The sequence below is a fragment of the Aulonocara stuartgranti genome, assembly GCF_965226115.1.
Source record: "Aulonocara stuartgranti genome assembly, chromosome: 8".
Classification (NCBI taxonomy): Eukaryota; Metazoa; Chordata; class Actinopteri; order Cichliformes; family Cichlidae; genus Aulonocara; species Aulonocara stuartgranti.
This window is the reverse complement of record NC_138959.1, coordinates 28,805,926-28,833,267: the sequence shown is the minus strand read 5'-3', so window position 1 is coordinate 28,833,267 and position 27,342 is coordinate 28,805,926. Positions and strand designations below refer to the sequence as shown.

At 42.4% G+C, this 27,342-nt stretch overlaps 2 protein-coding genes across 2 annotated transcripts; both read left to right on the top strand.

Moving 5' to 3' along the window:
* The first annotated feature begins 505 nt into the window (after positions 1-505).
* galk1 (galactokinase 1) lies at positions 506-25,608 on the top strand. Its single transcript, XM_082543906.1, has 8 exons — positions 506-1,124; positions 1,368-1,557; positions 1,683-1,802; positions 2,392-2,527; positions 2,629-2,810; positions 3,382-3,532; positions 3,603-3,765; positions 25,264-25,608. The coding sequence occupies exons 1-8, from the start codon at positions 960-962 to the stop codon at positions 25,336-25,338; spliced, it is 1,182 nt and encodes a 393-aa protein (XP_082400032.1). The 5' UTR covers positions 506-959; the 3' UTR covers positions 25,339-25,608.
* On the top strand, positions 5,579-9,758 carry LOC309712798 (BTB/POZ domain-containing protein KCTD21-like). Its single transcript, XM_082543907.1, has 2 exons — positions 5,579-7,071; positions 9,283-9,758. Exons 1-2 carry the CDS (start codon positions 6,661-6,663, stop codon positions 9,745-9,747), a joined length of 876 nt encoding a protein of 291 aa, XP_082400033.1. The 5' UTR covers positions 5,579-6,660; the 3' UTR covers positions 9,748-9,758.
* Positions 25,609-27,342: the final 1,734 nt, after the last annotated feature.

Genomic DNA, 27,342 nt, shown 5'->3' with positions numbered 1-27,342 from the left:
ATTGTTCTTGAGTTTTGTTTCAAAGTAAGGAAAAGGATCAGTGATGGATCATCAGTATACACGGGTTTCAATACTGTTGGCTGTCCAGTGGATTGAAGACAGAAGACCATTAAGATCGGTGATATGCTCAGATTCAAGTTAATCATTGGCTAGTTTGCAAGACAGTCACTCGGACAGCAGATCTGGCATTCTGATAGAGATTCAGCAAACACAAAGGGGCTTATGGTCACATTCTCAAGGGTACCAGTGCATCGTGGAGTTAAAGGAAACAAAATAGCAGATAGGACAGCAAAGGAAGCTACAAAGAGAATTTCAGTGGATCTGGTCATCTATGTCAGTCGGACAGAGATTAAGAGTAGAAAATGGAAGAAAGGTGGCAAAAGCAATGGGAGGAAGAGAGGAAAAGGTGATGGTTTTACACAATCCAAAAGAAAACAGGAGAAATGAGAAGCACAGGAAGGAACAGGAGAGAGGCAGATTTGGGCACACTGGTTTGAATAGCACGTTATTTTTAAAAGGAAAACACCATACAAGAAAATGTGACTGCAGTAGAGAAGATAACACCATGGAGCATGTTTTAGTGCACTGCCAGAAATGTGACGAGGAAAGAAGAAAACTGATTTAAAAGCTCGGTTATATGAAAGTGAAACTGGATTTGTTAGATTTACTTTGCAAGAACTCGAAGAGTGAAAGTTATCAGGTCATATTTAGTTTTTTTTAAGACAGACTAATTTGTTTGGAAGGATTTTTTGTAGGTTTTTTTTTTAATATTTCAGGGCACACTCTACACCAGTTAGTGGCGGTAATTTACCATTTTGCTGTTTGACAACCGCCAATAAATGATAAAGAAGAAGAAGAAAAAGCAGAAGGACGCGTCACATGATTGCTCGAGCACTTCGCCTGTCTGTTGACACTGCCAGCTCATCATTTTTGTTGAACCCTTTAAAGACATCTGCTACATGGCTAGTTGCTTTCCGAGTGTGTCCGAGCTTGTTTCGGAGGCCCGGCGACTGTACGGACAGATGTTCGGTGAGGAGCCTGCTCGAGTGGCGGTGTGCGCGCCTGGAAGAGTGAACCTAATAGGAGAGCACACCGACTACAACCAGGGACTCGTGCTTCCAATGGTATCAGTTCCACACTGCCACTCAATAGAAAGCTTCATCTGTTGAACTGAGTCTTGCATTATCACTTTCATGTCGAAAACAGACAAAGATGTGATTTTAACAAACGGATTTTATGCTAGTAATAGTAAGAATAGTGCAGCAGTGATTTTTCTCTTCTTTTTTAAATAACTTCTGGAAAGAAATTTCTTCTTGACACAAAGACTAAAGACAAAACTAAGCACTTCCTTGTGCATTTGCTGTCAGGCCCTTCCTTTAGTGACTGTGGTGGTGGGTAGTGAAATATCCGGCCAGGATGTTACCGTGGTAACCGCAGCCTTCGACGCTGACGAGCCTCACCGATTGGACTTCTGCCTGTCTCGTGATGGATCTGCACTGTCTCCAGGGTTACCCCGCTGGGCCAACTATGTAAAGGGTGTTATACACCATTACAGGGGTAAACAAGACTGTAAACACATTATACTGTCACAGTGAAGTAGAACAGATGTCAAGCAGAATCTCACAATCAAAATTTAAAAAACAAATCCAAAAAGTCTACTTTTTATGTGTCTTGTGTTTTAGCTTCTCCAGTCCCAGGTTTCAGGGCAGTGATAGCCACCAGTGTCCCCCTGGGTGGAGGACTGTCCAGCTCTGCCTCTCTAGAGGTGGCCTTTTACACCTTCCTGCAGCAACTCAAGCCAGGTTAGAGTCATATTAGAGGACATGGCAGTGACTGAATACTTAATTCAAGTATTTCTGCGTTATACTGCTTTCTTATTCTATTCCACTACATTTAGTCCTTGCAGTTATTATACTCTACCATTTATTTTACTTATTGTTTTGATTTCGTTCAGATTTTAGAATAATCTGCCGATATATGATGCTGTATTATTCTTGATAAAGCTACCCAGTAGTATTTAAGTCATTATGCCAAAAGAAGACTTCTCAATTAGTAAATGCCTTCAGATTCACTTAAGGAATAAGTGATATACAGTCCTGACCTCTCATCACCTCTCTGCTACCTGCTTGTTTCAACACGTGTGTTTGTTTTCAGTCTCACGTGGCACATTTTGATGGGGCCATTGCTGTTCACTCTTTGTTAGAGTGATGGTGGCCTGGCAATAACAGCTTTCATGCTAAAACAAAATGTATTCCAAGATATGGTTAGAGTGTTTGAGCGCTCTTAACGTCTAACCATACTCGTACTGACAGCCGATGCTTATTGATTTCACTAACAGGCCGATGGTGTTGGAGCCGTTTGATCTACTCTTTACTTTTCTTTTTCTCATAGATGATGGAAACCAGGTGTCCAAAGCATTAGCCTGTCAGCAGGCTGAACACACTCATGCTGATGTACCCTGTGGCATTATGGATCAGTTTGTATCTGTTCTTGGCAAGGAGGGCCATGCATTGCTCATTGACTGCAGGTAGTACAAGCATCTAGTGAGTGATGGTCTTTGGTTACACAAGATAGACATTGTTACTATATTTTCATTAAAATTAAAAAGAAAAAAAATGTGTTTGACAGATCGCTGGAGGCCACCCCTGTTCCTCTGACAGATCCAGGCCTGGTCATTCTCATCACCAACTCCAATGTAAGGCACTCTCTGAGTTGCAGTGAGTATCCCATAAGACGCAGGCAATGTGAGACGGCTGCCTCCATTCTGGGGAAGGACAGTCTGAGGGATGCTACGATGAAGGACCTAGAGGGTGTGGATGTTTTTTTTCCGTCCTGTTGTAATCCATTTTCTCTTACTGTTTTACAGTTCATTGGCAGGTCTTTGAAAGCCTTAAAAACCACAACTTACAGTCCCCACAAACAAGGTCTTAAAGTATTTATCTGAGTCCAGGTTATTTTTATTAATTATATACAGTGTGTAGGAATTCAAATTATTGCAAAAGCCAAATAAATTATTTGCCAATAATGTACTATGAGAGCCGGTAACTGAGAGTTTTAATAATATGAAGTAAAAAAAATTACATGGTTTATTCAACATGCCTAAGGTATCGCCTTCTGCCTGACTCAAATTTTTCACCACTACAGTAATTCATAAATGTTTCACTTATTTTATTACTGCTTTGAACTTTTTAAGCATTTCTATTTTGCTGACCTTTGACTTGTCTTTACTTTTTTTACACACATAACTTTAAGTTTCAACCACTTGTTTGCCATTTGAAAGCACTTATTAGCATTTCAGTACTTTTAGATGACTGTATATATTTTTTTGGTTTTTTAAACTCATCAGTTAAAGCTAACCCTCTTTATTGTTTATCGGTTCAGAGGCCAGGGGAAGGATGGATGATGTTACCTACAGAAGAGCTCGCCATGTAATTGAGGAGATCCAAAGAACTGTCCAAGCTGCTAAGTCTCTAGAAAGAGGAGAATACAAGGAGTTTGGCAAACATATGGTTGAGAGCCACAACAGTCTGAGGTACAGATAGCAAATGAGTTACTGTATAGGTCACTGTCAGGCATGTTGTAACTCGATGTCCCTGTGGCAGAGATCTGTACGAGGTGAGCTGCAGGGAGCTAGATGAGCTGGTGTCTGCAGCCATGGAAGTGGAGGGCGTCTTCGGCAGCCGGATGACAGGAGGAGGATTCGGTGGATGCACTGTGACTTTGCTACTCGCTGAGGCCATTGACAGGACCATACACCACATACAGGTTAACACACACACATGTATAAAGATGTAGCATGTAGTCGTGGTTATCAGGATGACCACGACCAGTAGAATCAAATAACTACATATTCAGTAAAGCTCGTAACCTTAAAACAAACACTTAGGAGACACTGTTATTGGTCAGTGATAAGCTTTTCAGTACAAACTTATCTAATGGCATATATAGATTTAAAAATCCAAGGCTTTTTTTATGCCCCGTGATATACTACACAATATGTGTGTATATTTGAGTTCTGTGTGGATTTAATCAGTCAGGATCAGGAGTGCTTTAATGATCACTTTGAAGAAATATTTGTTGCAAATTAAAAATAAAAACAAACTTACATGTTAGAAATTAAGATGAAATGCAATTAAATAAAATCTGTAGAAAGTACAATTCCAAATATAACAGTTCAGTAAAAGCTAACCTTGTGATGGAGCTAGGTTAGCTGTTTTAAAAGTGTGCTAAGCTAAACGTGACTTGGAGCAACCTGATGGTCATACCTGGTCTGAAGTTTTATTATAGGGGCAAAAGTTTTAAGCCATCATTAAATTTTGTTTGAAAACTTAGAATTAACTGTAGCATTTTTTTAAATATACAAATCCACAGAGAAATCTAGTTAGGGCCACATTAAGAAAAACTAAATTCATAATTTTGAGAATAAAGTTGAAATTTCAAGATTAAAGTCGAACATCTGTTTTGAGAAAAAAGTCAAAATGTGGACGTTACAGCTGTTGTTTCAAGACAAACTGCCACAGTTGCTGCACCATCTGAGTTAGTGAAATCATACTTCAGAATCTATTTTAGTAACAAGGAAAGAAATTTCTCTTTTAGCACATAAACACAGTGTGGTGATAAGTACAAGATGGTGCAGAAAGCTGCATCTGGTCAGACAGAAAAACCACACAAACTTAGAAGAGTGGATTTGTACAAAATGAAATAGCTGGTAATGGACAGATGCAAAGTTATTGATGGTTACAGCCTTGTGCAATATAGAGGATGTATGTTGTGTCACAAGACGGTTGAATTAATTGTTTCACTAAGTCATCTACACAAGACAGTTTGTAGAGGATACAGCAGTGGTAGCAATGTGTGTTGAAACAACAACTGTTATCTGAGCTGGCACTGGGGAGCTAGCCTAACTTGTGGGGACCAAAATCCTGGTCCCCACAAGTTACATTAAAATTTTTTTTACACATTCTCACTTTTTATTATGCAGGCTCTTGCATTTTGCAACATGTTTGCCTTCACAGATATATAAAGAGATAATAAATATTTAAATAGATATCTAAATTTAAACAAATGAGTGGTGGCTCAAGACTTTTGCACAACATATTAAATTATGCCATTCTATGAGGGTTTATGGCTCATCGACATATAGTGTACAGTGGTGTATGAACAGTCCATTACTGGCTACGTTAATGACCACTACAGTATAGGTGTGTGTGTGTGTGTGTAGTTGTTGGCCCCACAAACACTGCTAATGTATAGGGTGCAGGGTCTGACACAGTCAGCATTTTTGCCATCTCTTCTTCACATACGCTAAATTTTATTAATACACGTAGTAGCTGTTTTCCAGTCTTATGTGCCAGAACACATAAAGTAATCATGCATTCATGCAGTGCTTTTCCTCTCATATGCTGTCTGTAGCATCTGTATTATGTATTTAACCTCTTCATATTTCATAGTGTAGTTTTATCGTTGTAAAATTATCCGCTCTGCTGCCATTACACTTATCTATAGTTGTGACTGAGCAGATACTACCAACACCGCCTCTTTCGTGTGAAAACATCCAAGTGAAACCCTGGGTTAACAAAGTGAGAGCTATGTTTGTGTGACCACGTGTCTTCACTGCAGATATCAGGCTAAGTAAACTTAGATTACAGAAAGATGTTGCTCACAGTACAGGACCCTGTACAATTGTTATAAAGGGGGAAACTGTCCATGGAAACCAAAATAGTTTGTTTGTGCCAGGCTTTAAACATGCTAATCTTTTCTGGGCATTTTGACGTGAGAGTCTACGGAGACTGACTTGCTTTTGGGATCATCCTCAAGGGGCCATTTTTTTGTTTTGTTTGACACCTGATCGTGCGCTCCAAAGAAGGGAATAATTTATTAGCATTTCCTTTCAGCAATTGTATTTTTCATAGGAACAAAATCAGTTTTTTGCTTTGTTTGTTTTTCGGTAGGTAACTCTATTTTTCTGTTTTTATTCTCTTTTCTGGTAAATCTTAGCATTCCTGACAGTGTATGAGAAGAAAAATGTGTGGGGCATTGTTCATTTGTTAACAGTGGATAAAAACACCTTTCAGTGAGCTATCACTTTAAGAGGACATTACAGACAAATCCCCAGTCCCCCTGTGTCTTGCTCAGACATCTCCAGTGTGTGAGAGTCAGAGACAGTGGGTGAGAGCTGAGAATAAAAGCAAGTTTCATTGAGACGGAGCCAAGAGTCCAGTCATTGGCATGCTACTCTGGTTACCCGGTAGGCCTGCTGCTGGTTGACACAATTCAGGATCTTATAAGAGATGCATCAATAAAAGTTTTCGGCCGCAGATTATCATTGGAAATGCCGGCATCTATAAAGATGTCACTTTGACTTTGAAGCAGCAGTGAGAAGAAAAAGAACAGCAGCCTTTTTCCATATTTTGAAACGGCAGTTTTATCTTCAGTTTCTGAATCAGATTTGGCAGATTTTCTTGTATCTCTCCGAACTTGGCTGTATCCAGGACACTACTGTGGCTTGCTGACTGTCAAAGGAATAAAGGCTTTGTGGGGAAACAAAAGAAATACTTGAATCTTCCACAGTCCTCGACATTCCTGAACAGGGCATAATTCTTGTCCTCACAAAAGCAACACTGACTTCACAGGTATAAAAAGCACAGCTTCACCTACAGGATGCTGGATCTCAACTCTTCAGATGACAGCATGAAGAACTCTCTTAAGGACCCTGTGTGCTTGAACGTCGGTGGAGAAGTCTATACAACAACCTTAGACACTTTAACTCGCTGCCGTGACTCGATGCTAGGCACCATGTTCACCGGACAAGTTCCTATGCTTAGGGACAGCTGCGGCAACATTTTCATAGACCGTGACGGTAAAGTGTTTCGCTACATTCTGAATTACCTGCGCTCTGGCTCTTTGGATCTGCCAGATGGCTTCACTGAACTCGCACTGCTCAGGAGAGAGGCAGATTTCTTCCAGATACCCGGTCTGCTGGAGGAGATTCGTCACTATGAGGTATCGGTGCCTCTGGGCCTTAGAGGTGGGCCGCTAGGAGCCATCATGATAGTAAAAGTCGACTCCAAGGTACGTGTGATGAGGTTAGCTAGACTGTTCATCTGCTCATAATAGGTTTGTTTTATTAGGTTAGTCGATCATGTTTACTCTTGACCACTAACTACAAGCCAAACAGTTTGTTTTTAAGTGCAGAAAAATAGAAACAGGACAAAATGGTTTGCAAATTATTTAAAGTCCATAACCTTTGTTTTTCAAAAGTAGTACAAAGATAATAAATATAAAAAATGAGACATTATATTATTTTCTCAATTTGACCTCAGCAAACATGTGTGGACAGTGTCTGCACATTTAATAATGGCTCAAACATCAGTAAAATGCCTTCTTGAAGTTTGCACACCGAAAGAAAAAGTCCTACAAGTGCATATGCAGTAAGGCTAGCCAAAAAAAACCTTGTTACTGCACCTCTTTAGTGAATCCTGACTCAGTCAGAAGTATTTCTGCTTTTTAGGAAATGGTAAAGCAGGCACTGTCCCAAATTATTTGTTAAAATGACCATTTATTTCCTATAGCCTCCAAATTTGTAATTTTTTCCATAAATGCTAAATGACACAAAAGGCAGTTTCTGGTTGATTGCACTCTATATACAGTACTGTGCAAGTCTTGGGCAACAATTTCTTTATATTTTGCTCGGAAAATATATTACAGCACCACTGGCTGAAATGCAGCCTCAAACTGTGTTAGAACCTCCTGTTTTATTCACTGTTCACTCTTGCCTTCCCTCAAACGTTGTAACAGTTTGAACCAAGAATGTCAGATTTGGCTTGACTTGTTGCCATTGATTTTTTTGAATACAGTTCTTGTGTAATCTGCGCCTTCCTCTCTTGTCCTTTAAGAACCACACCTTGCCAAGCTATGCCAAGTTTCTAGTGAAGAGCTGTGTGGAATTGCCTTATGGGTAAAAAAACAAAAACAAAAAAAACAATTTTATGCCTTTCGAACTCTGTTATTATCACCATTTATCTGATATTCAACAAAAGAAACTGGTCAGATAGTTTCATGTTGTGTGCGTTTGTTTTGTTTTGTTTTCAACAGGCTGCTCCATTTTTCTAAGTGGCTTAAACACAAAATATATTCCTATTAAAAAAAAAAAAACTTTGAAAGACCTTCAGAAAGATCTGTTTCTGAAGACTTCTTTAAGAAATGAGTCATTGGAAGCAAAATATAAAGAAATGAGGATTGACTGAAGACTTTTGCACAGTAAAGAAAGAAAGAAGGTGCATTTCCCAAACCCCCGAATACCCTCACATATTTACTGCATATAATGATGGACAGTCATAGTATTGGTGAAGTGCATTAAATTAGTTGCAATAACTATTGTGGTAGCAATAGTTATTGCAACTGTACATTTTTTTTTTACGCTACGACTGTACTTTTTTTTTTTTTTTTACAATTTATGAGAAAATGATGTTGCCTAACATCTTAATTGCATTTTGATTGTTAATTTAGCTCATACAGATATGATGGAGGTGACCCATTTCTTGTAAAGCTCTGGTATCAAATAGTGTTTTAGTGAAGAAGTTAACCTAATAAACAAAACTAGCCAACACCGAAGTTTCAATCATCCAGTTATAGGATAGTGGGTATGATTAGTACTTTCCAAATGTTTATGCCATTAATCAGTGATGATATTGACAGAAGTTTCAATGTGACAGTTGTAGTCAAAGTGAAATCTGTAAACGTTTAAAATTAAAAACAATCTCCTCAGAACTGTGCAGCAGGTCATCACCTACAGGAAATACCCTATAAATAATATGAATTAATAAATAGTGTAAGTATGATGACAGGTGTTATTTATGGTTTTGGACAACTGTTATGTTTTAATCGATTTCATAAGTTAGTCAAGAACAGGTGCATAATATCATACCACATTCAAATTGCATAGCAATTTGGTAAATTATGGCTTAACAAAAAATTAACTAATTATTTAATATGAATGAAATATGAGCAGAGAGTACAGTCATGTTGAGGGATAGGCTGTGTTTGGTTCTGTTCTGCTTCTAGTTAGACTCTACCTGTTCCTCATTCAGGTGTGCAAAGGTTTTTTTAATCAAATAACTTTTCCCAATAAACCATCACAGCTAGTGTTTTGTGTATATACAAGACATACACAGAGGTTGTGTTTGTGCACCTGTTTGCATGTGTAGCCATGGAACAACCGGTTCTTTGTTTGTGTATACTCTGGGGGATATGTAGTCAGTATGTTCTTCCCTCTTATTTCAGGTCCGTGTTCTCCATTTTAACTTGCGCCATGGGCCTGAAAACTATGAACTCCGCACATGCTCTGTACGAGCGTTCACAGTCGACCTCTTTTGTACCTGGAGGGCATTTCTAGGTTTGCTTTGTGAGCGCTTCTCCTACAGGACACCCCAGGGTCTCAACAGCCCTCACCTATGTCGTCCGAGGCAGAACAGACTGAAACTGGAATGGGTGCCAAAGCCTGATGAACTCCCACAGGAACAGTATGACAAGCAGCAATACAGGGGCCTAACTTTGTCTAGCCCCGAGGTCACGTGGTCGGATGACATGATGAACATGCACTACAGTCACTGTGAAATCACAGACATGCAAGGCTTTTTGGAGGAGCTGTTGAAGATATCACTTGCTGAGGGGTTCAAGGTTGATCTAGTCTCTCCTGACCCTGCAGATATTCTTAACTGCACTTCACTTCGTCTTGTGAAGTCGTGAGCACTGGATGAAAGTGACTAGGAAAACCAGAACATACCAAGATAATAAACTATAGGATAAGATGAGATAGCCTTTACTAGTCCTGGAGTTAAATTTGAAGCAATGAATTCTCTATGACATGGAGTTAGATTTACTGACACATTATGACTAGGAGGTCATTATCTGTGGTTCTTTTGCTATCATAGAGTTTACTAAAAATAATGCAAAATGTGCTTTATTAATAAAATGGTAAATAAAATGTACTTTTTTGTGGAAATTCTGATATTGAGGATACAACTTCAAATTTTAGTTTGGGCTCTGTTTAAAAATGGCAACTGTTTTTAAAAGTAGTGCAGTGTGAGTAGTACTAGAGCACACACCAAGGAATGATAATATTCACTGTTAGTCACTCGGCTAAATGTGTGACATATATTGTGACTCACTTTACAACAGTGTTGGGAAGGTTACTTTTAAAATGTATTCCACTACAGATTACAGAATACATGCCCCCAAATCTAGTTTGTAACGTATTCCGTTAAGTTACTCAATGAGAGTAACGTATTCTGAATGCTTTTAATATATTGTCATGCTTTTTACAACTACATGAATGTACTATTGCTGTGTGATTTAATATTATTACTGAAGGCTACTCGCCACCGAGTTAACATTGTTAGCTGGCATTATCTCAGGTTAGTTCATCGACTGCTTTCAGAACTGCACGATTATTTGCAGCTAGCAGGTTGTTAATGCTATTCATCAATTGTAACAGTCACACAGCAATAGTACATCAAAGATACTGAAGTGGCACATAACCCAGATAGCTACCACAATTAACACAAGGTAGTTGCAGTAGGCTAACGTTCGTTTTTTAAAAAGAACTTCCTTCCAGATGTTTTTTTAGGTTGGGGGTGGAGTCTTTTGAGTGCAACTTGGTTGCTGCCAAACAGTTTGCATTGAATTGTCAGATTTCACCCATCCGTTTCCTCTTTAAATATGAAGTGGTGTCAGAATTTCCAAGTAAGAAATGCATTCCTGTTCATGCACTGCTGGCTCTGTTGTGCTGGCTTCGGATCCATTGTGTAACTGATGCCACCAGCATTAATAGGACTCTAATTTCGTGTTTTGTTTGGGTTTCCGGCAATGTGTGGAACTACCAAAATCAGAGAGGGGACAGCATAACATATGAAACAGGAAAAGACCACCTTGTAATCCATTAATTTCAACAAAGTAATTGTATTATAATAATCACCTTGTTACACCTCCTCGAGGGCAGGAGGGGGTAACACAACAACTCCAGAAACTCGGTACAAGTGTAATAACAAAAGCAAGTTTAATGGCAGCTTTCTCACATAAACAATAACCCAAATTCATACAACAAATGTGGGGGAGAAAGGGACAGTTAGGTTGTTCCCAAAAAGACAAAACCAAAACTTAGCTGAGCTCTTACCCTAGAAAAACAAAAAAGGTCTGTAAAGACTTTTATGGGTTCCACACTTAATCCAAGATAAACCTCAAAATGTTGCAGAGCCAACAGAACGGCAAGAGTTTCTTGTTCGATTGTAGAAGACCTTCTCTGAGGATGAGTGAACTTCTTTGAGAAGTAGCACACAGGGTGATCAAGTCCTACCTACCTACCTACCCCAACCACGCTAGCATCAACCTCCAACTTGAATGGTTGGCTAAAACCTTTTTGGTTAAAGGAATCTGCCAATAACCTTTCAACATATCCAGTTTAGTCATAAATGTGGCAGGTCCAATGTCATCAATGCAATTATCGACGAGAGACGAGGAATACATGTCAGGAACTGTCACAGCATTCACTTGGCGGAAGTCCGTACAGAACCGTGGACTCCCATCAGCTTTAATGTCCAACAAACATGGGGAACTCCAGGGGCTACAACTGGGTATTGCAAGTCCATTTCTAACAAGATACTCTACTTCACAACTTCTCTTTTGATGGGATTGACTCTGTATGCACGCTGTTTAATGGGTGCAGGACTGGTAAGAAAAATGTCATGGGATATCAAACTCGTCTGGGTAGGAACATCCCCAAACATACACCGGAAGGACACAATCAGGTTCTGAATGTCTTCAACCTGATTAAGTGACAGGTGAGACAAATAGTGGGACAAGTCAGACAGAATCTCACTATTACTTAGTCTCGTCCCCTGTGACACATCTTTGCGCAGGACCGCATCTTCCTCACTGCTTTCATTGGCTATATCTGAAGCTACGCATGCTATAGGGGAGCTAGACTTAACCTTGTGCGGAGTGAGGGGATCATCTTCATTCTCTCTATTCTCTCTAGAAAGATAATGTTTCATCATGTTAATGTGGCATACTCTAGTCTTGCGACGACGATCAGGAGTTTGAACAACATAATTGGTCTCACTGAGTTTCCTTTCCACAACGTACGATCCAGAAAACCTTGTTTTCAGAGAAGAGCCCAGAATGGGGAGCAGAACTAGAACCTGATCACCAGGTTTAAACTGACAAGCAACTGCTCTCCGATCATAGTGTTTTTTCATCCTTAGCTGCCTAGCAGTTAAGGTGTCCCTGGCAATAGCGCAAGCTGATTTAAGGCGCTTTCTAATTTTAGACACGTACTCAGGGATGCTCTTTAGTGTTTTAGTTGGAACAACTAGCTGTTCTTTAAGGATGTGCAATGGTCCTCTAACTTCATGTCCAAATTCAAGCTCTGCAGGACTAAAGCCTAGGGACTCTTGCACTGCTTCACGAGAAGCGAACAATAAGAATGGTATACCCTCATCCCAGTTCTTTCCTGTCTCCAGACAGTATTTGCAGAGCATGGACTTTAATATCTGGTGAAGTGCTCCCTGACTTTCAGGATGGTAGGAGCTTGATGTAATGTGCTCTACTCCTAATGCTTTTAATGCCTGAGCAAAGGTTCTAGACTTAAAGTTGGTTCCCTGATCAGTCTGGACTACCTTTGGAAGACCAAACACTGAGAAGAACCCTACCAGAGCTTTACTGATGACAGGAGCGGTGATCCTTCAAAAGGGGCACTGATTCGGGAAACCTAGTAGAAGCACACATCATTGATAGGATGTATTGGTTCCCTGACTTTGATTTTTGTAAAGGTCCTACAACACCTACAACACCACAACACTTGACTGACAGGATGACTCAACAGACAAAGGCAAAATACCCTCTCGAACGATAGACTGCGAACCACCCGTGTCTCTCAGTATTGTTACAGGCTGGTCGTCAACAGTATCACCTGTTAAAGAAACACAACCCTGTGTGATAAAAGGTTTGAAACAAGGATCTATTTCACGTTGAGATGTTTGGGTTCTGGGAGGCGACACATTTTGAATCAAACCCACGCCCTTGGGTTGCGGCGGTGTAGTCTTATTTTTTTTTAGTGCAAGGCAATCAGCAATGACATGACCTTTTTTATGGCAATAGAAGCATTCAGGTACCTCACGGGAAAGTAATGGTTGCTTAGCTCTGGCTTCAGGCTGACCAAGATCAGGCTTTGGTGAGCGTGTGATCAAAACCTTATCTGAACGAGGGGATGATGCAAACACATTTTTATGGGTTAAAATGAACTCATCAGCAGATTCTTAAAATCTTCCAATAGGATTAACTGACGAAGAGCTTCAAAGTCTTTCTTCACTTCACTTGCTGTGCACCACTTGTCAAAAAGAACTGCCTTCTCACGTGCAAACTCTACATATGTTTGACCATTAGACTTCTTGTGATTCCTGAACTTTTGTTGGTAGGCCTCAGGTACAAGTTCATAAGCACGAAAGATGGACTCTTCAGTACATTGTATTTCATGCTATTTTTGATAGAGAGAGATGACACAAGCTCCAGTGCTTTGCCCACTAGCTTGCATTGCAGTAGCACAGCCCACATTTCTTTTGGCCATTCCAGTGCTGTTGCAATCCTTTCAAAGCATTAAAGTTGAGCCTCATAGCTTCCACCTCTAGCTGTTTTAACTTTACCTCCTTCTCAGCTTCAATTTCAAGCTGACGTATCTGAAGTTTGAGGTCGAACTCAGCCTTACGTGCTTGCTCCCTTTATGACATACAGTGGGGCAAAAAAGTATTTAGTCAGGCACCGATTGTGCAAGTTCCCCCATCTAAAATGATGACCGAGGTCAGTAATTTGCACCAGAGGTACACTTCAACTGTGAGAGACAGAATGTCAATAACAAAAATACAACTCAATACTTTGTAACATAACCTTTGTTGGCAATAACAGAGGTCAAACGTTTACTATAGGTCTTTACCAGGTTTGCACACACAGTAGCTGGTATTTTGGCCCATTCCTCCATGCAGATCTTCTCGAGAGCAATGATGTTTTGGGGCTGTCGCCGAGCAACACGGACTTTCAACTCCCGCCACAGATTTTCTATGGGGTTGAGGTCTGGAGACTGGCTAGGCCACTCCAGGACTTTCAAATGCTTCTTACGGAGCCACTCCTTTGTTGCCCGGGCGGTGTGTTTTGGATCATTGTCATGTTGGAAGACCCAGCCTCGTTTCATCTTCAAAGTTCTCACTGATGGAAGGAGGTTTTGGCTCAAAATCTCACGATACATGGCCCCATTCATTCTGTCCTTAACACGGATCAGTCGTCCCATCCCCTTGGCAGAAAAACAGCCCCATAGCATGATGTTTCCACCCCCATGCTTCAAAGTAGGTATGGTGTTCTTGGGATGCAACTCAGTATTCTTCTTCCTCCAAACACGACGAGTTGAGTTTATACCAAAAAGTTCTACTTTGGTTTCATCTGACCACATGACATTCTCCCAATCCTCTGCTGTATCATCCATGTGCTCTCTGGCAAACTTCAGACGGGCCTGGACATGCACTGGCTTCAGCAGCGGAACACGTCTGGCACTGCAGGATTTGATTCCCTGCCGTTGTAGTGTGTTACTGATGGTGACCTTTGTTACTTTGGTCCCAGCTCTCTGCAGGTCATTCACCAGGTCCCCCCGTGTGGTTCTGGGATCTTTGCTCACCGTTCTCATGATCATTTTGACCCCACGGGATGAGATCTTGCGTGGAGCCCCAGATCGAGGGAGATTATCAGTGGTCTTGTATGTCTTCCATTTTCTGATGATTGCTCCCACAGTTGATTTTTTCACACCAAGCTGCTTGCCTATTGTAGATTCACTCTTCCCAGTCTGGTGCAGGTCTACAATACTTTTCCTGGTGTCCTTTGAAAGCTCTTTGGTCTTGGCCATGGCGGAGTTTGGAGTCTGACTGTTTGAGGCTGTGGACAGGTGTCTTTTATACAGATGATGAGTTCAAACAGGTGCCATTCATACAGGTAACGAGTGGGGGACAGAAAAGCTTCTTACAGAAGACGTTACAGGTCTGTGAGAGCCAGAGATTTTCCTTGTTTGAGGTGACCAAATACTTATTTTCCACCCTAATTTACGAATAAATTCTTTACAAATCCTACCATGTGAATTCATGGATTTTTTTTTTTCACATTCTGTCTCTCACAGTTGAAGTGTACCTCTGGTGCAAATTACTGACCTCTGTCATCATTTTAAGTGGGGGAACTTGCACAATCGGTGGCTGACTAAATACTTTTTTGCCCCACTGTAAGTCAAACTTCTAAGAACTCGGCGCACAAATGAAATCTTGTAAGTCAAAATCCATAATTAAATACAAGGCAGTAACATTGTACCAAACGCCAGAGTTGTCTACAGCTCCGGAAAATAGATCCCGGACGAGCCCCCACTTGTGTTATGCCTCCTCGAGGGCAGGAGGGGGTAACACAACAACTCCAGAAATAACAAAAACAAACTTTAAACAGTAACTGTAATGGAATACAGTTACTTATATTATGTATTTTAAATACGGAACGCCGGTACAGATTATCAGTTACTCCCCAACACTGCTTTACAAGTATTCATGGTTTATCTCCACAGCCTAAATGCAGCCACTGGCAGCCATGGAACACATGTTTAAATAATAATTGAACATTTCATAAGAGTACTCTTTAATTTTTTGCCAAAAAAGGTTTTGAGATTGATGTGTCTGTCCTATGGATGTTTCATTAGAAATGTTATTTCTTTGGGGATCAGGACTGTCCAGCATTCGGTTAGCCATCTCTCATCGACTAGCAGCTGGTTCATTTGTGTTGACAGACATTCATGGACTGTGCAGTGAGCTTCTTTAGCCAATAGGCGTGAACCATGTCGAGGCCTGGTGCTGTCCAGCTCTTTATACTGGAGACACTTTTTTGGGTGTCTGCCACTGTGATGGTTACTGGACCCTGTTCAGGGAGTTGCTGTGGTGTGCTCTTAGATCCACTAGCCACTGAGCATTGCTGTTATGGGTTGGGTTCTCCCATCTATTCTTCCAGTATTGCTCTGTCTCCAGCCTTTGTGGTGCTGTTCTTATATTGTTCCCCTGCCACTGAGAGTACACCTTGGACGGTTCTGTATAGTTTATTCTCCTGCCTTCGAACTCTCTGGTGTACCTCTTCAAGTGGCTGGCCAAGGCTGTGAGTCTACCTTCTATTGTACTTCTTGCACCTTTCTGCAGCTCCGATAGTTGGCTAACCTCCCTTCGTGCTACCTTGATCTTGGCCTTCTCCATGGAGGGTACTGCTCTTTGCTGTTGTTCATCTTGTAGCCAAGCATCTCACTAATCACTGCTGCTTTAGTGTAGATCAGCTGGTAATGGTCACGGTAGGTATTGTCTGTAGTGCTACATTCACATCAGCTGGTAGATCCTCTCTCGTAGTATCTTGGTAACCGGCTGTGGTCAGTACCTCTCGCAGTCAATGATCCTTCTTCCATTGGTACCCAATCTTGGGTGGGCGATATAATTTTTCCCCTTACCTGTCGTTCTGGCTCCCCCTTGCCATAACATTTGTGTTGTACCTCGTGATTGACGAGGTACAACACCGTGAGAGCAGTTCCTTTTTCCAAACAGTTGGAACACTGAGCTTCTAGTTGTTTTGCTGTCAATCTGGATGGTTTGGTTTAATATGTGGGGGTCTAGCCTAGGAACCCTTACTGGATAAAGACCCCCCAGGTGGGAATCAAACTTGCGACTCCTGTTCCAAAGGCGTGTAGGCCTACAAAGGCATGTAGTCCTACCACTATGCTATCTAGCTGCATATATTATATATGTTTTAGATTTTATCTCTTCCAAACATTTACAGGCCAATATCAAAATTAACATTTGTCAAAGATCTTAATTCAATTCATCCATCCATCCATCCATCTTCATCCGCTTTATCCGGGGCCGGGTCGCGGGGGCAGCAGCCTAAGCAAAGAGGCCCAGACCTCCCTCTCCCCAGCCACCTCCTCCAGCTTATCCGGGGGAATACCAAGGCGTTCCCAGGCCAGCCGAGAGATATAATCTCTCCAGCGTGTCCTGGGTCTGCCCCGGGGCCTCCTCCCGGTGGGACATGCCTGGAACACCTCACCCAGGAGGCGCCCAGGGGGCATCCTTGTCAGATGCCCGAACCACCTCAGCTGGCTCCTTTCGATGTGGAGGAGCAGCGGCTCTACTCTGAGCCCCTCCCGGATGGCCGAACTTCTCACCCTATCTCTAAGGGAGAGGCCAGCCACCCTTCGGAGGAAGCTCATTTCTGCCGCTTGCATCCGCAATCTCGTTCTTTCGGTCACTACCCACAGCTCGTGGCCATAGGTGAGGGTAGGGACGTAGATCGACCGGTAAATTGAGAGCTTCGCTTTTACACTCAGCTCCCTCTTCACCACGACGGACCGGTGCAGCGTCCGCATTACTGCAGCTGCAGCCCCAATCCGTCTGTCGATCTCCGGCTCCCTTCTCCCATCACTCGCGAACAAGACCCCGAGATACTTGAACTCCTCCACTTGGGGCAGGAACTCATCCCCGACCCGGAGTGGGCACTCCACCCTTTTCCGGCTGAGAACCATGGCCTCAGATTTGGAGGTGCTGATCCTCATTCCCGCTGCTTCACACTCGGCTGCGAACCGTTCCAGTGCGAGCTGGAGGCCCTCACCCGATGAAGCCAACAGAACCACATCATCTGCAAAAATCAGAGATGAGATTCTGAGGCCACCAAAGCGAAAGCCCTCCGCCACTTGGCTGCGCCTAGAAATTCTGTCCATAAAAATTATGAACAGAACCGGAGACAAAGGGCAGCCCTGGCGGAGCCCATCACCCACCGGGAACAAGTCCGACTTATTGCCGGCAATGCGAACCAAGCTCTTGCAACGGTTGTATAGGGATCGAATGGCCCGTAGCAATGGGCCAGACACCCCATATTCCCGCAACACCTCCCACAGGACACCCCGAGGGACACGGTCGAATGCCTTCTCCAAGTCCACAAAACACATGTAGACTGGTTGGGCAAACTCCCATGCACCCTCAAGTATCCTGGAGAGGATAAAGAGCTGGTCCAGTGTTCCGCGACCAGGACGAAAACCGCATTGTTCCTCCTGTATCCGAGGTTCGACTAACGGACGAACTCTCCTTTCCAGCACCCTGGCATAGACTTTCCCAGGGAGGCTGAGGAGTGTGATCCCCCTGTAGTTGGAACACACCCTCCGGTCCCCCTTCTTAAAGATGGGGACCACCACCCCGGTCTGCCAGTCCACAGGTACTGCCCCTGATCTCCACGCAACATTGCAGAGGCGTGTCAACCAGGACAGCCCTACAACGTCCAGAGCCTTCAGGAACTCGGGGCGGACCTCATCAACACCAGGGGCTCTGCCACCAAGGAGTTGTTTAACTGCCTCAGTGACCTCGCCCCCGGAAATTGGCGGGTCATTCCCCTCATCCCCAGACTCTGCTTCCTCCTCGGAAGACGTGTCAGTGGGATTAAGGAGGTCCTCGAAGTATTCCTTCCACCGCCTGACAATTTTCTCAGTCGACGTCAGCAGCGCTCCGCCAGCACTATACACAGTGCAGGTAGAGCACCGCTTTCCCCTCCTGAGACGTCTGACGGTTTGCCAGAATCTCTTCGAGGCAGTCCGAAAGTCTTTTTCCATGGCCTCTCCGAACTCCTCCCACACCCGAGTTTTTGCTTCAGCCACTGCCCGAGCCGCATTCCGCTTGGCCTGTCAATACCTGTCGGCTGCCTCCGGAGTCCCACAGGCTAACCAAGCCCGATAGGACTCCTTCTTCAGCCTGGTGGCTCCCTTCACCTCTGGTGTCCACCATTTGGTTCGGGGATTACCACCACGGCAGGCACCAACCACCTTGCGGCCGCAGCTCAATGCAGCAGCTTCGGCAATGGAGACGCTGAACATGGTCCATTCGGACTCAATGTCCCCAGTCTCCCTCGGAATGCTGTTGAAGCTCTGCTGGAGGTGTGCGTTGAAGATCTCGCGGACTGGGGCCTCTGCTAGACGTTCCCAGCACACCCTCACTACGCGTTTAGGTGCACCAGGTCTGTCCAGCGTCCTCCCCCGCCACCTGATCCAACTCACCACCAGGTGGTGATCAGTTGACAGCTCAGCCCCTCTCTTTACCCGAGTGTCCAGAACATATGGTCGCAGGTCTGGTGATACGATTACAAAATCGATCATCGACCTACGGCCTAGAGCGTCCTGGTGCCACGTGCACTTATGGACACTCTTATGTTCGAACAGGGTGTTCGTTATGGCCAAACTGTGATTAGCACAGAAGTCCAATAACAAAGCACCGCTCGGGTTCAGATCAGGGAGGCCGTTCCTCCCAATCACGCCCCTCCAGGTCTCGCTGAGACAGAGTCCAGCCCCTCTCCAGGAGACTGGTTCCAGAGCCCAAGCCATGCGTAGAGGTGAGCCCGACTATATCTAGCCGGTACCTCTCAACCTCACGCACTAACTCAGGCTCCTTCCCCACCAGAGAGGTGACATTCCATGTCCCTATTGCCAGTCTTGGCAGCCGGGGGTCAGTCCACCAGGGCCTCCACTCCTGGCCGCCACCCGGCACACAATGCACCCGACCCCTATGGCGCCTCCTGCGGGTGGTGGGCCTGCGGGAGGATGGGCCCATGTCTCCTCTTCGGGCTGTGCCCGGCCGGGCCCCATGGACTAAGGCCCGGCCACCAGACGCTCGCCCTCGGGCACCCTCCCCGGGCCTGGCTCCAGGGCGGGGCCCCGGTAACCCTATCCCGGGCAGGGTAAACTGTTCCCTCGCTGTCCTTTTCATAAGGGTCTTCAATTCAATTCAATTTTATTTATATAGCGCCAAATCACAACAAAAGGCGCTTCATAGATACAGAGAAAAACCCAACAATCATATGACCCCCTATGAGCAAGCACTTTGGCGACAGTGGGAAGGAAAAACTCCCTTTTAACAGGAAGAAACCTCTGGCAGAACCAGGCTCAGGGAGGGGCGGCCATCTGCTGCGACCGGTTGGGGTGAGAGAAGGAAGACAGGATAAAGACATGCTGTGGAAGAGAGACAGAGGTTAATAACAGATATGATTCAATGCAGAGAGGTCTGTTAATACATAGTGAGTGAGAAAGGTGACTGGAAAGGAAAAACTCAATGCATCATGGGAATCCCCCGGCAGCCTACATCTATTGCAGCATAACTAAGGGAGGATTCAGGGTCACCTGGTCCAGCCCTAACTATATGCTTTAGCAAAAAGGAAAGTTTGAAGCCTAATCTTGAAAGTAGAGATAGTGTCTGTCTCCTGAATCCAAACTGGAAGCTGGTTCCACAGAAGAGGGGCCTGAAAACTGAAGGCTCTGCCTCCCATTCTACTTTTAAATACTCTAGGAACAACAAGTAGGCCAGGGGTCAGCAACCTTTAAGACCCAAAGAGCCATTTGGACCCGGTTTCCACGCGAAAGAAAACACTGGGAGCCGCAAATACTTTGTGACATCTAAAATGAAGATAACACTGTATATACTGGGGGTTTTTTTACCTTTATGCTTTACCTCTATGCCTAATATAACAAAAGGAAAGACACCCAGCTGAACTAGAATGATCCATGTAGCAAACAAAATCTGTTGTGAGCCGCTACCCTTATATCGCCTTTGGGCTTTTGGAGCCTTGACCTGACTTTTAAAAAATAATTGGGGAAATAAGCACTATGCTGCTAAAAAATGAAAAATAGATATTTGCAAAATTCTGCCTAAATATGTATTTTACCTGGTTAATGTGTGTGGCGGGGCGTGGCCTGCAGTGCTGCTGCAGGGGAGGCGGACACACCTGAGCGGCACCCGCAATCACGCCTCGCTGCCTTAACGTCTGTGCCATCTATGCTGTTGTGTTGTTGGTGGTGTGTGTCGGGCTGCGAGCTGAAAAGCTACAGCCGGCTGTATGCGTACAGCAACCGCGTGTGAAAAGTGGTCAATAAAGAGATGCTGAAAAGCATGTTCATGGAAACATTGTCGGGTCTGCCGTGATATGTTTACAATGGGACTTCTGCTCCCGAACCTTTGTGCACAGCGTCTGCAAATCGGGGCTGTACAAAGTCACTTTCAGCTTTACGCAGGCAGCTTAACAGCTGTCATCTGTGAGGCGTGAGCGGTGTTTGTTTTCGGCGGGTATACCGGCTTCCACGAGTGTGACACTTATTTTGAGCAATGAAAAAATAATAGTAGAATTTAATTAAATTTTTATATTTCAATATCACAATAATCTTCCAATTTAAAACTAAAAGTTAAAAAAGAACTAACATAAATGAAATACACTTCAGCTAAATACTTCTAATTTATTTTCCCAAACCACGTGGAGCCGCAGTATGAGGACTAGAGCCGCAGGTTGCCGACCCGTCTTAGACAAAACAATAGCCGAATAACTTAACTACTTTTTGTAGAAAAATAATGTTCTGGACATTTTCCAGTCTGATTTCAACAAATCGCACTCCACTGAAACCACTTTACTTAAAGTGTATAGTGATGTTTTGATGGCAGCAGACTCTGGAGAGTACACAGTTCTGTTTATATTGGATCTCACCTCTGCTTTTGATACTGTTGATCACAGTATCATGATAAATAGGCTTAAGGACTTGGGATTACTGGTGTTGTTTTAAAATGGTTCATGTCGTATCTATCTGAGAGATCTTTTAGTGTCTGTATGAATCAAGTTTTGTCTGAAATATCAGCTCTGCCTTATGGGGACCTCAGCAATCTGTTTTGGGTCTGATTCTCTATTTGCTTAATATACTCCCTCAAGGCCAAATTGTCAAACGTTATTTCTGTTCATCTCTACGCTGGTGACATTCAGTTATACTGTTCTTTCAAAGCTTCTGAGTTTTATAAATTGTCTTGTTTAAATAATTGTCTGTCAGAAATCAAACAATGGCTAAACAACTACCTTCTGTTACAGTGGCTTGCAAAAGTATTCAGCCCCCTTGAACTTTCCCACATTTTGTCACATTACAGCCACAAACATGAATCAGTTTTATTGGAATTCCACGTGAAAGACCAACACAAAGTGGTGCACATGTGAGAGGTGGAACGAAAATCATACATGATTCCAAACATTTTTTACAAATAAATAACTGCAAAGTGGGGTGTGTGTAATTATTCAGCCCCCTTTGGTCTGAGTGCAGTCAGTCGCCCATAGACATTGCCTGATGAGTGCTAATGACTAAATAGAGTGCACCTGTGTGTAATCTAATGTCAGTACAAATACAGCTGCTGTGTGACGACCTCAGAGGTTGTCTAAGGCTACGTCCACACGTACACGGGTATTTTTGAAAACGGAAATTTTCCGTTTTAAAAAATAATCCCGTCCACATGTAAACGCAGAAATGAAGGAAAATGCTGCTAGGAACATGCCAAAGCAACAGGTGGCGATATATTCCTTACCGTGTAGAAATGTTGGCCAATCAGAAGTCTAGAAGCCTCGGTGGGAAATAGTAAACAAGGATGGGGCATAGAAGCAGAACCGAGTCGTATGTGTGGAGGGACAGTAACTGTGTGTATGTGTAAGCATTTAAACACTGCAGAGAGAACAATTAACAGTAACAGTATTGTAGAAATTCATTTCACCGAAACAATAACGTGGCGCACAGTGTGACATCAAAAAAGGCGCACACCTTTGACGCTGCGTTTTCTGCGTTTTCTCCGTTCTTCTCGTCCACATGTAAATGCAAAAACTGAGTTTTCAAAAATATCCACCCTGGCCCGAGTTTTTAAAAATCTCCGTTTTCAGTCACCGAAAACGCCGTTTAGGTGTGGACGAAAGGTGCAAACGCATAGACAAATCTGCGTTTTCAAAAATACCCGGGTACGTACTAAGAGAATATTGGGAGCAACAACACCATGAAGTCCAAAGAACACACCAGACAGGTCAGGGATAAAGTTATTGAGAAATTTAAAGCAGGCTTAGGCTACAAAAAGGTTTCCCAAGCCTTGAACATCCCACGGAGCACTGTTTAAGCCATCATTCAGAAATGGAAGGAGTATGGCACAACTGTAAACCTACCAAGACAAGGCCGTCCACCTAAACTCACAGGCCGAACAAGGAGGGCGCTGATCAGAAATGCAGCCAAGAGGCCCATGGTGACTCTGGACGAGCTGCAGAGATCTACAGCTCAGGTGGGGGAATCTGTCCACAGGACAACTATTAGTCGTGCACTGCACAAAGTTGGCCTTTATGGAAGAGTGGCAAGAAGAAAGCCATTGTTAACAGAAAACCATAAGAAGTCCCGTTTGCAGTTTGCCACAAGCCATGTGGGGGACACAGCAAACATGTGGAAGAAGCTGCTCTGGTCAGATGAGACCAAAATGCAAAACGCTATGTGTGGCGGAAAACTAACACTGCACATCACTCTGAACACACCATCCCCACTGTCAGATATGGTGGTGGCAGCATCATGCTCTGGGGGGGCTTCTCTTCAGCAGGACAGGGAAGCTGGTCAGAGTTGATGGGAAGATGGATGGAGCCGAATACAGGGCAGTCTTGGAAGAAAGATTGCAAAAGTCTGCAAAAGATTTGAGACTGGGGCGGAGGTTCACCTTCCAGCAGGACAACGACCCTGAACATAAAGCCAGGGCAACAATGGGATGGTTTAAAAAAAACATGTCCATGTGTTAGAATGGCCCAGTCAAAGTCCAGATCTAAATCCAATCCAGAATCTGTGGCAAGATCTGAAAACTGCTGTTCACAAACGCTGTCCATCTAATCTGACTGAGCTGGAGCTGTTTTGCAAAGAAGAATGGGCAAAGATTTCAGTGTCTAGATGTGCAAAGCTGGTAGAGACAGACCCTAAAAGACTGGCAGCTGGAACTGCAGCAAAAGGTGGTTCTACAAAGTATTGACTCAGGGGGCTGAATAATTACGCACACCCCACTTTGCAGTTATTTATTTGTAAAAAAATGTTTGGAATCATGAATGATTTTTGTTCCACTTCTCACGTGTGCACCACTTTGTGTTGGTCTTTCACCTGGAATTACAATAAAATTGATTCATGTTTGTGGCTGTAATGTGACAAAATGTGGAAAAGTTCAAGGGGCCGAATACTTTTGCAAGCCACTGTAAATACAGATAAAACAGGAACTTTGATTATTGCTCCTGACAATATGATTTCAGAAATTAAGCAGCATATCAGTTTTTGTTCAATCATGTCTCAGAAATTTTGGCATTATATTTGACAGTTAAATGTCACTTGAGAATCACTACAAACAACTGGTTCAGAACTGTTTTATGATCTAAGAAACATTTCCAAACTCAGACTACTGGTGTCAAAGGCGGAACTTGACATGATTATTCATGCTTTTATCTCTTCTCGTTTGGATTACTATAACGGACTTTTGACTTGTTTCAATAAATCAGTTTTGGATCGCCTTCAACTGTTCAGAATGCTCAGGCAGGACTTTTAACTGGCACTAGCAAGATATCGCACATTATTGCAGTTTTGACTTCTCTTCATTGGTTGCTGTTAAATTTTAGGTTTCATTTTAAAATTTTTGTTTTAGATTTTAGGGCTCTACATGATGAAGCCCCCCAGTATATCTCTGACCTGTTGAAACCTCATGCTTCTTCCCAAGTACGTAGGTCTTGGGGTCGGAGGTTGCTGTTGGTCCCACGTACTGGTTCAAAACACATGGGGCTTTTCGGGCAGTGGCACCGAGGCCGTGGAATTCTCTTCCACTGTCTGTACACTGTGCAGCTTCTATTGACTCTTTTAAAAAGCAGCTGAAGATATTTCTATAGAGAAGAGCTTTAAATTAATTTGTTGATTTATCTTTTTCAATTCATTGTTTTATTGGTTTTATTGTTAGCAATTTGTGATTTTTATCTATGAAAAGTGCTATATAGATACATTTTACTTACTTAAAATATTAACTAATTAAAACTTTTTATGTAAGTAGTAAAATGGTAGGAGGTACAATAGTTTAATCCAGAGTAATGATGACAGGTGTGTAGCTGAAACACAAAATCTGGCTGTTTCCACTTGACCACCCCGCGAACTTTCATGGGGTGAACTTTAGTTTTTACTTACTACTGTCAGCGAAAGTGATTTTTAAAAGTGCTTCTCACACACTTCTTATTAATGTTCTCAGATAAGGTTGCAAAAAATATGTATAATTGTTGTTTTATGTAGTTTTACCCACTGTGCATACTGTGTCTCTGTGTGTGTTTCTCCTTTTTCCTCTACAGGAGAAATACAGTGGGACTGCGACTTTCTATGTCACATCTCCTGCACAGGGCACGCAAGTTCTCACTTTGACCTGACCTTTGTCAACACCTCTGCATTCCTTTAATTTGATTTTCTTTCTTTAATTTCATTAAGTGGTGTACTGCAATACACACTAATGTTGATTGAAAAGAGTTGGGCAAGTGCCTTTATTGTTGAAACATGTTTATAAAAAAAACTTTGCTTAAGATGACTTGTAGCAACTGCTTAATATTTTTGATATGGAAATCCAGCTGGGTTTATTTACGATTTATGATTTTATATTGATCCCACATCTCTATTAATAAACCATGTTTCTAAAATGTGAATGTTTTCAGAACTTTTTTTGTTTTAACTTGTTTTTTCATTTTAATTCTATATTGAAATGTGTCAGCTAATATTAGCACACAGATAAATTTCACTTAAATGTGAAGGTCGTTTCAGTAAACTTTGATTTTATGGGGTCAATATATGACCACTGACTGCTGAAGTTAATTTAGACAAACAGGAAAATTATTGTTCAATTATTTTATTAATTACTATTTATTTTAAGAAAAAAAGCTTCATGACATCTAACCAAGTCAAGATATCATCAAATCTTACATCAAGAGATGCCTTTATGAATAGAAATTACATCAAGGTGCAAACCACTAGTTAGAACAATTAACAACAAGAAGGTGAGAGTAGTCTGCACACAAAAAGAAGAAAAGGAATTAGCCCCACTAGAAGTCATTAGTATTACTGATTAAATATTTTTATTTACTTTTTTTCTTTTTTCTTTTTTTTACATGAAAATACATTTTTTGTCCTATACACTAACATTAAGGATTCATGAAAACAACACCTGGGGACATCAAGGAAATATCTTTTCATTGAGGATACTTTATTTAGCTTCATGTTCTGTGCCTCGATGTGTAAATAAAAAAAAAAAAATGTTTTGTTATCACATTAGTTATAATAAAATCATATTTGATTCCCTGCTGAATTTTTGAGTTTAATCACTCATGGAAAAAACAAACAAACAACAATCTCTAGATTTTATGGTTTTTTTCATTATAATGGAGAACACCAATAACCAAAACAAAAACACAAATATTGCATCAAATATCAAATGAATTGATTTGCTTGGCTTTGAGTGAAATAAGTATTTAATCGATTACAGTCAGAATTCTAGCTCCCACAGATTGGTTGTGTGCCCATGTGGCACACAGATTAATTTTAAATTCAATTTCATTCTTATTTATATAGCACCAAATCACAACAACAGTCGCCTCAAGGGACTTTATATTGTAAGGTAGACCCTATAATAATACATACAGAGACAAAACCCAACAATCATATGACCCCCTATGAGCAAGCACTTTGGCGACAGTGGGAAGGAAAAACTCCCTTTTAACAGGAAGAAACTTAAGGCTCAACCAGGCTCAGGGAGGGGCAGCCTCAACCAGTTGGGGTGAAAGAAGGAAGAAAGGACAAGGGACATGCTGTGGAAGAGAGACAGAGATTAATAACAAGTGTTATTTAATGCAGAGAGGTCTATTAACACATACTGACTGAAGAAGAAATAATCAATGCATCATCCCTCAGCAGCCTACGTCTATTGCAGCATAACTAGGGGAAGATTCAGGGTCACCTGGTCCAGCCCTAACTATATGCTTTAGCAAAAAGGAAAGTTTTAAGCCTGATCTTAAAAGTAGAGATAGTGTCTGTTTCCTGAATCCAAACTGGAAGCTGGTTCCACAGAAGAGGGGCCTGAAAACTGAAGGCTCTGCCTCCCATTCTACTTTTAAATACTCTAGGAACAACAAGTAAGCCTGCAGCCCAAGAGTGAAGTGCTCTAATGGGGTGATATGGTACTACAAGGTCATTACGATAAGATTTTGAATTCAATTCTGGATTTAACAGGAAGCCAATGAAGGGAAGCCAATATAGGAGAAATCTGCTCTCTCTTTCCAGTCCCTGTCAGCACTCTTGCTGCAGCAGTTTTTCAGCGTCACTCTGAGACAGGATATTTCTAATTTTAGAGGTATTGCGCTAATGGAAGAAAGCAGTCCCACATATTT

Bases quoted from the DNA above. Each gene is read 5' to 3' on its own strand.
- LOC309712798 (XM_082543907.1), top strand. From the start codon at position 6,661: ATGCTGGATCTCAACTCTTCAGATGACAGCATGAAGAACTCTCTTAAG. The intron at 7,072-9,282 runs GTACGTGTGATG...CTCTTATTTCAG, and splicing joins TAGTAAAAGTCGACTCCAAG to GTCCGTGTTCTCCATTTTAA.
- galk1 (XM_082543906.1), top strand. From the start codon at position 960: ATGGCTAGTTGCTTTCCGAGTGTGTCCGAGCTTGTTTCGGAGGCCCGG. The intron at 2,528-2,628 runs GTAGTACAAGCA...TGTGTTTGACAG, and splicing joins GCATTGCTCATTGACTGCAG to ATCGCTGGAGGCCACCCCTG. The intron at 3,766-25,263 runs GTTAACACACAC...TTTCCTCTACAG, and splicing joins GGACCATACACCACATACAG to GAGAAATACAGTGGGACTGC.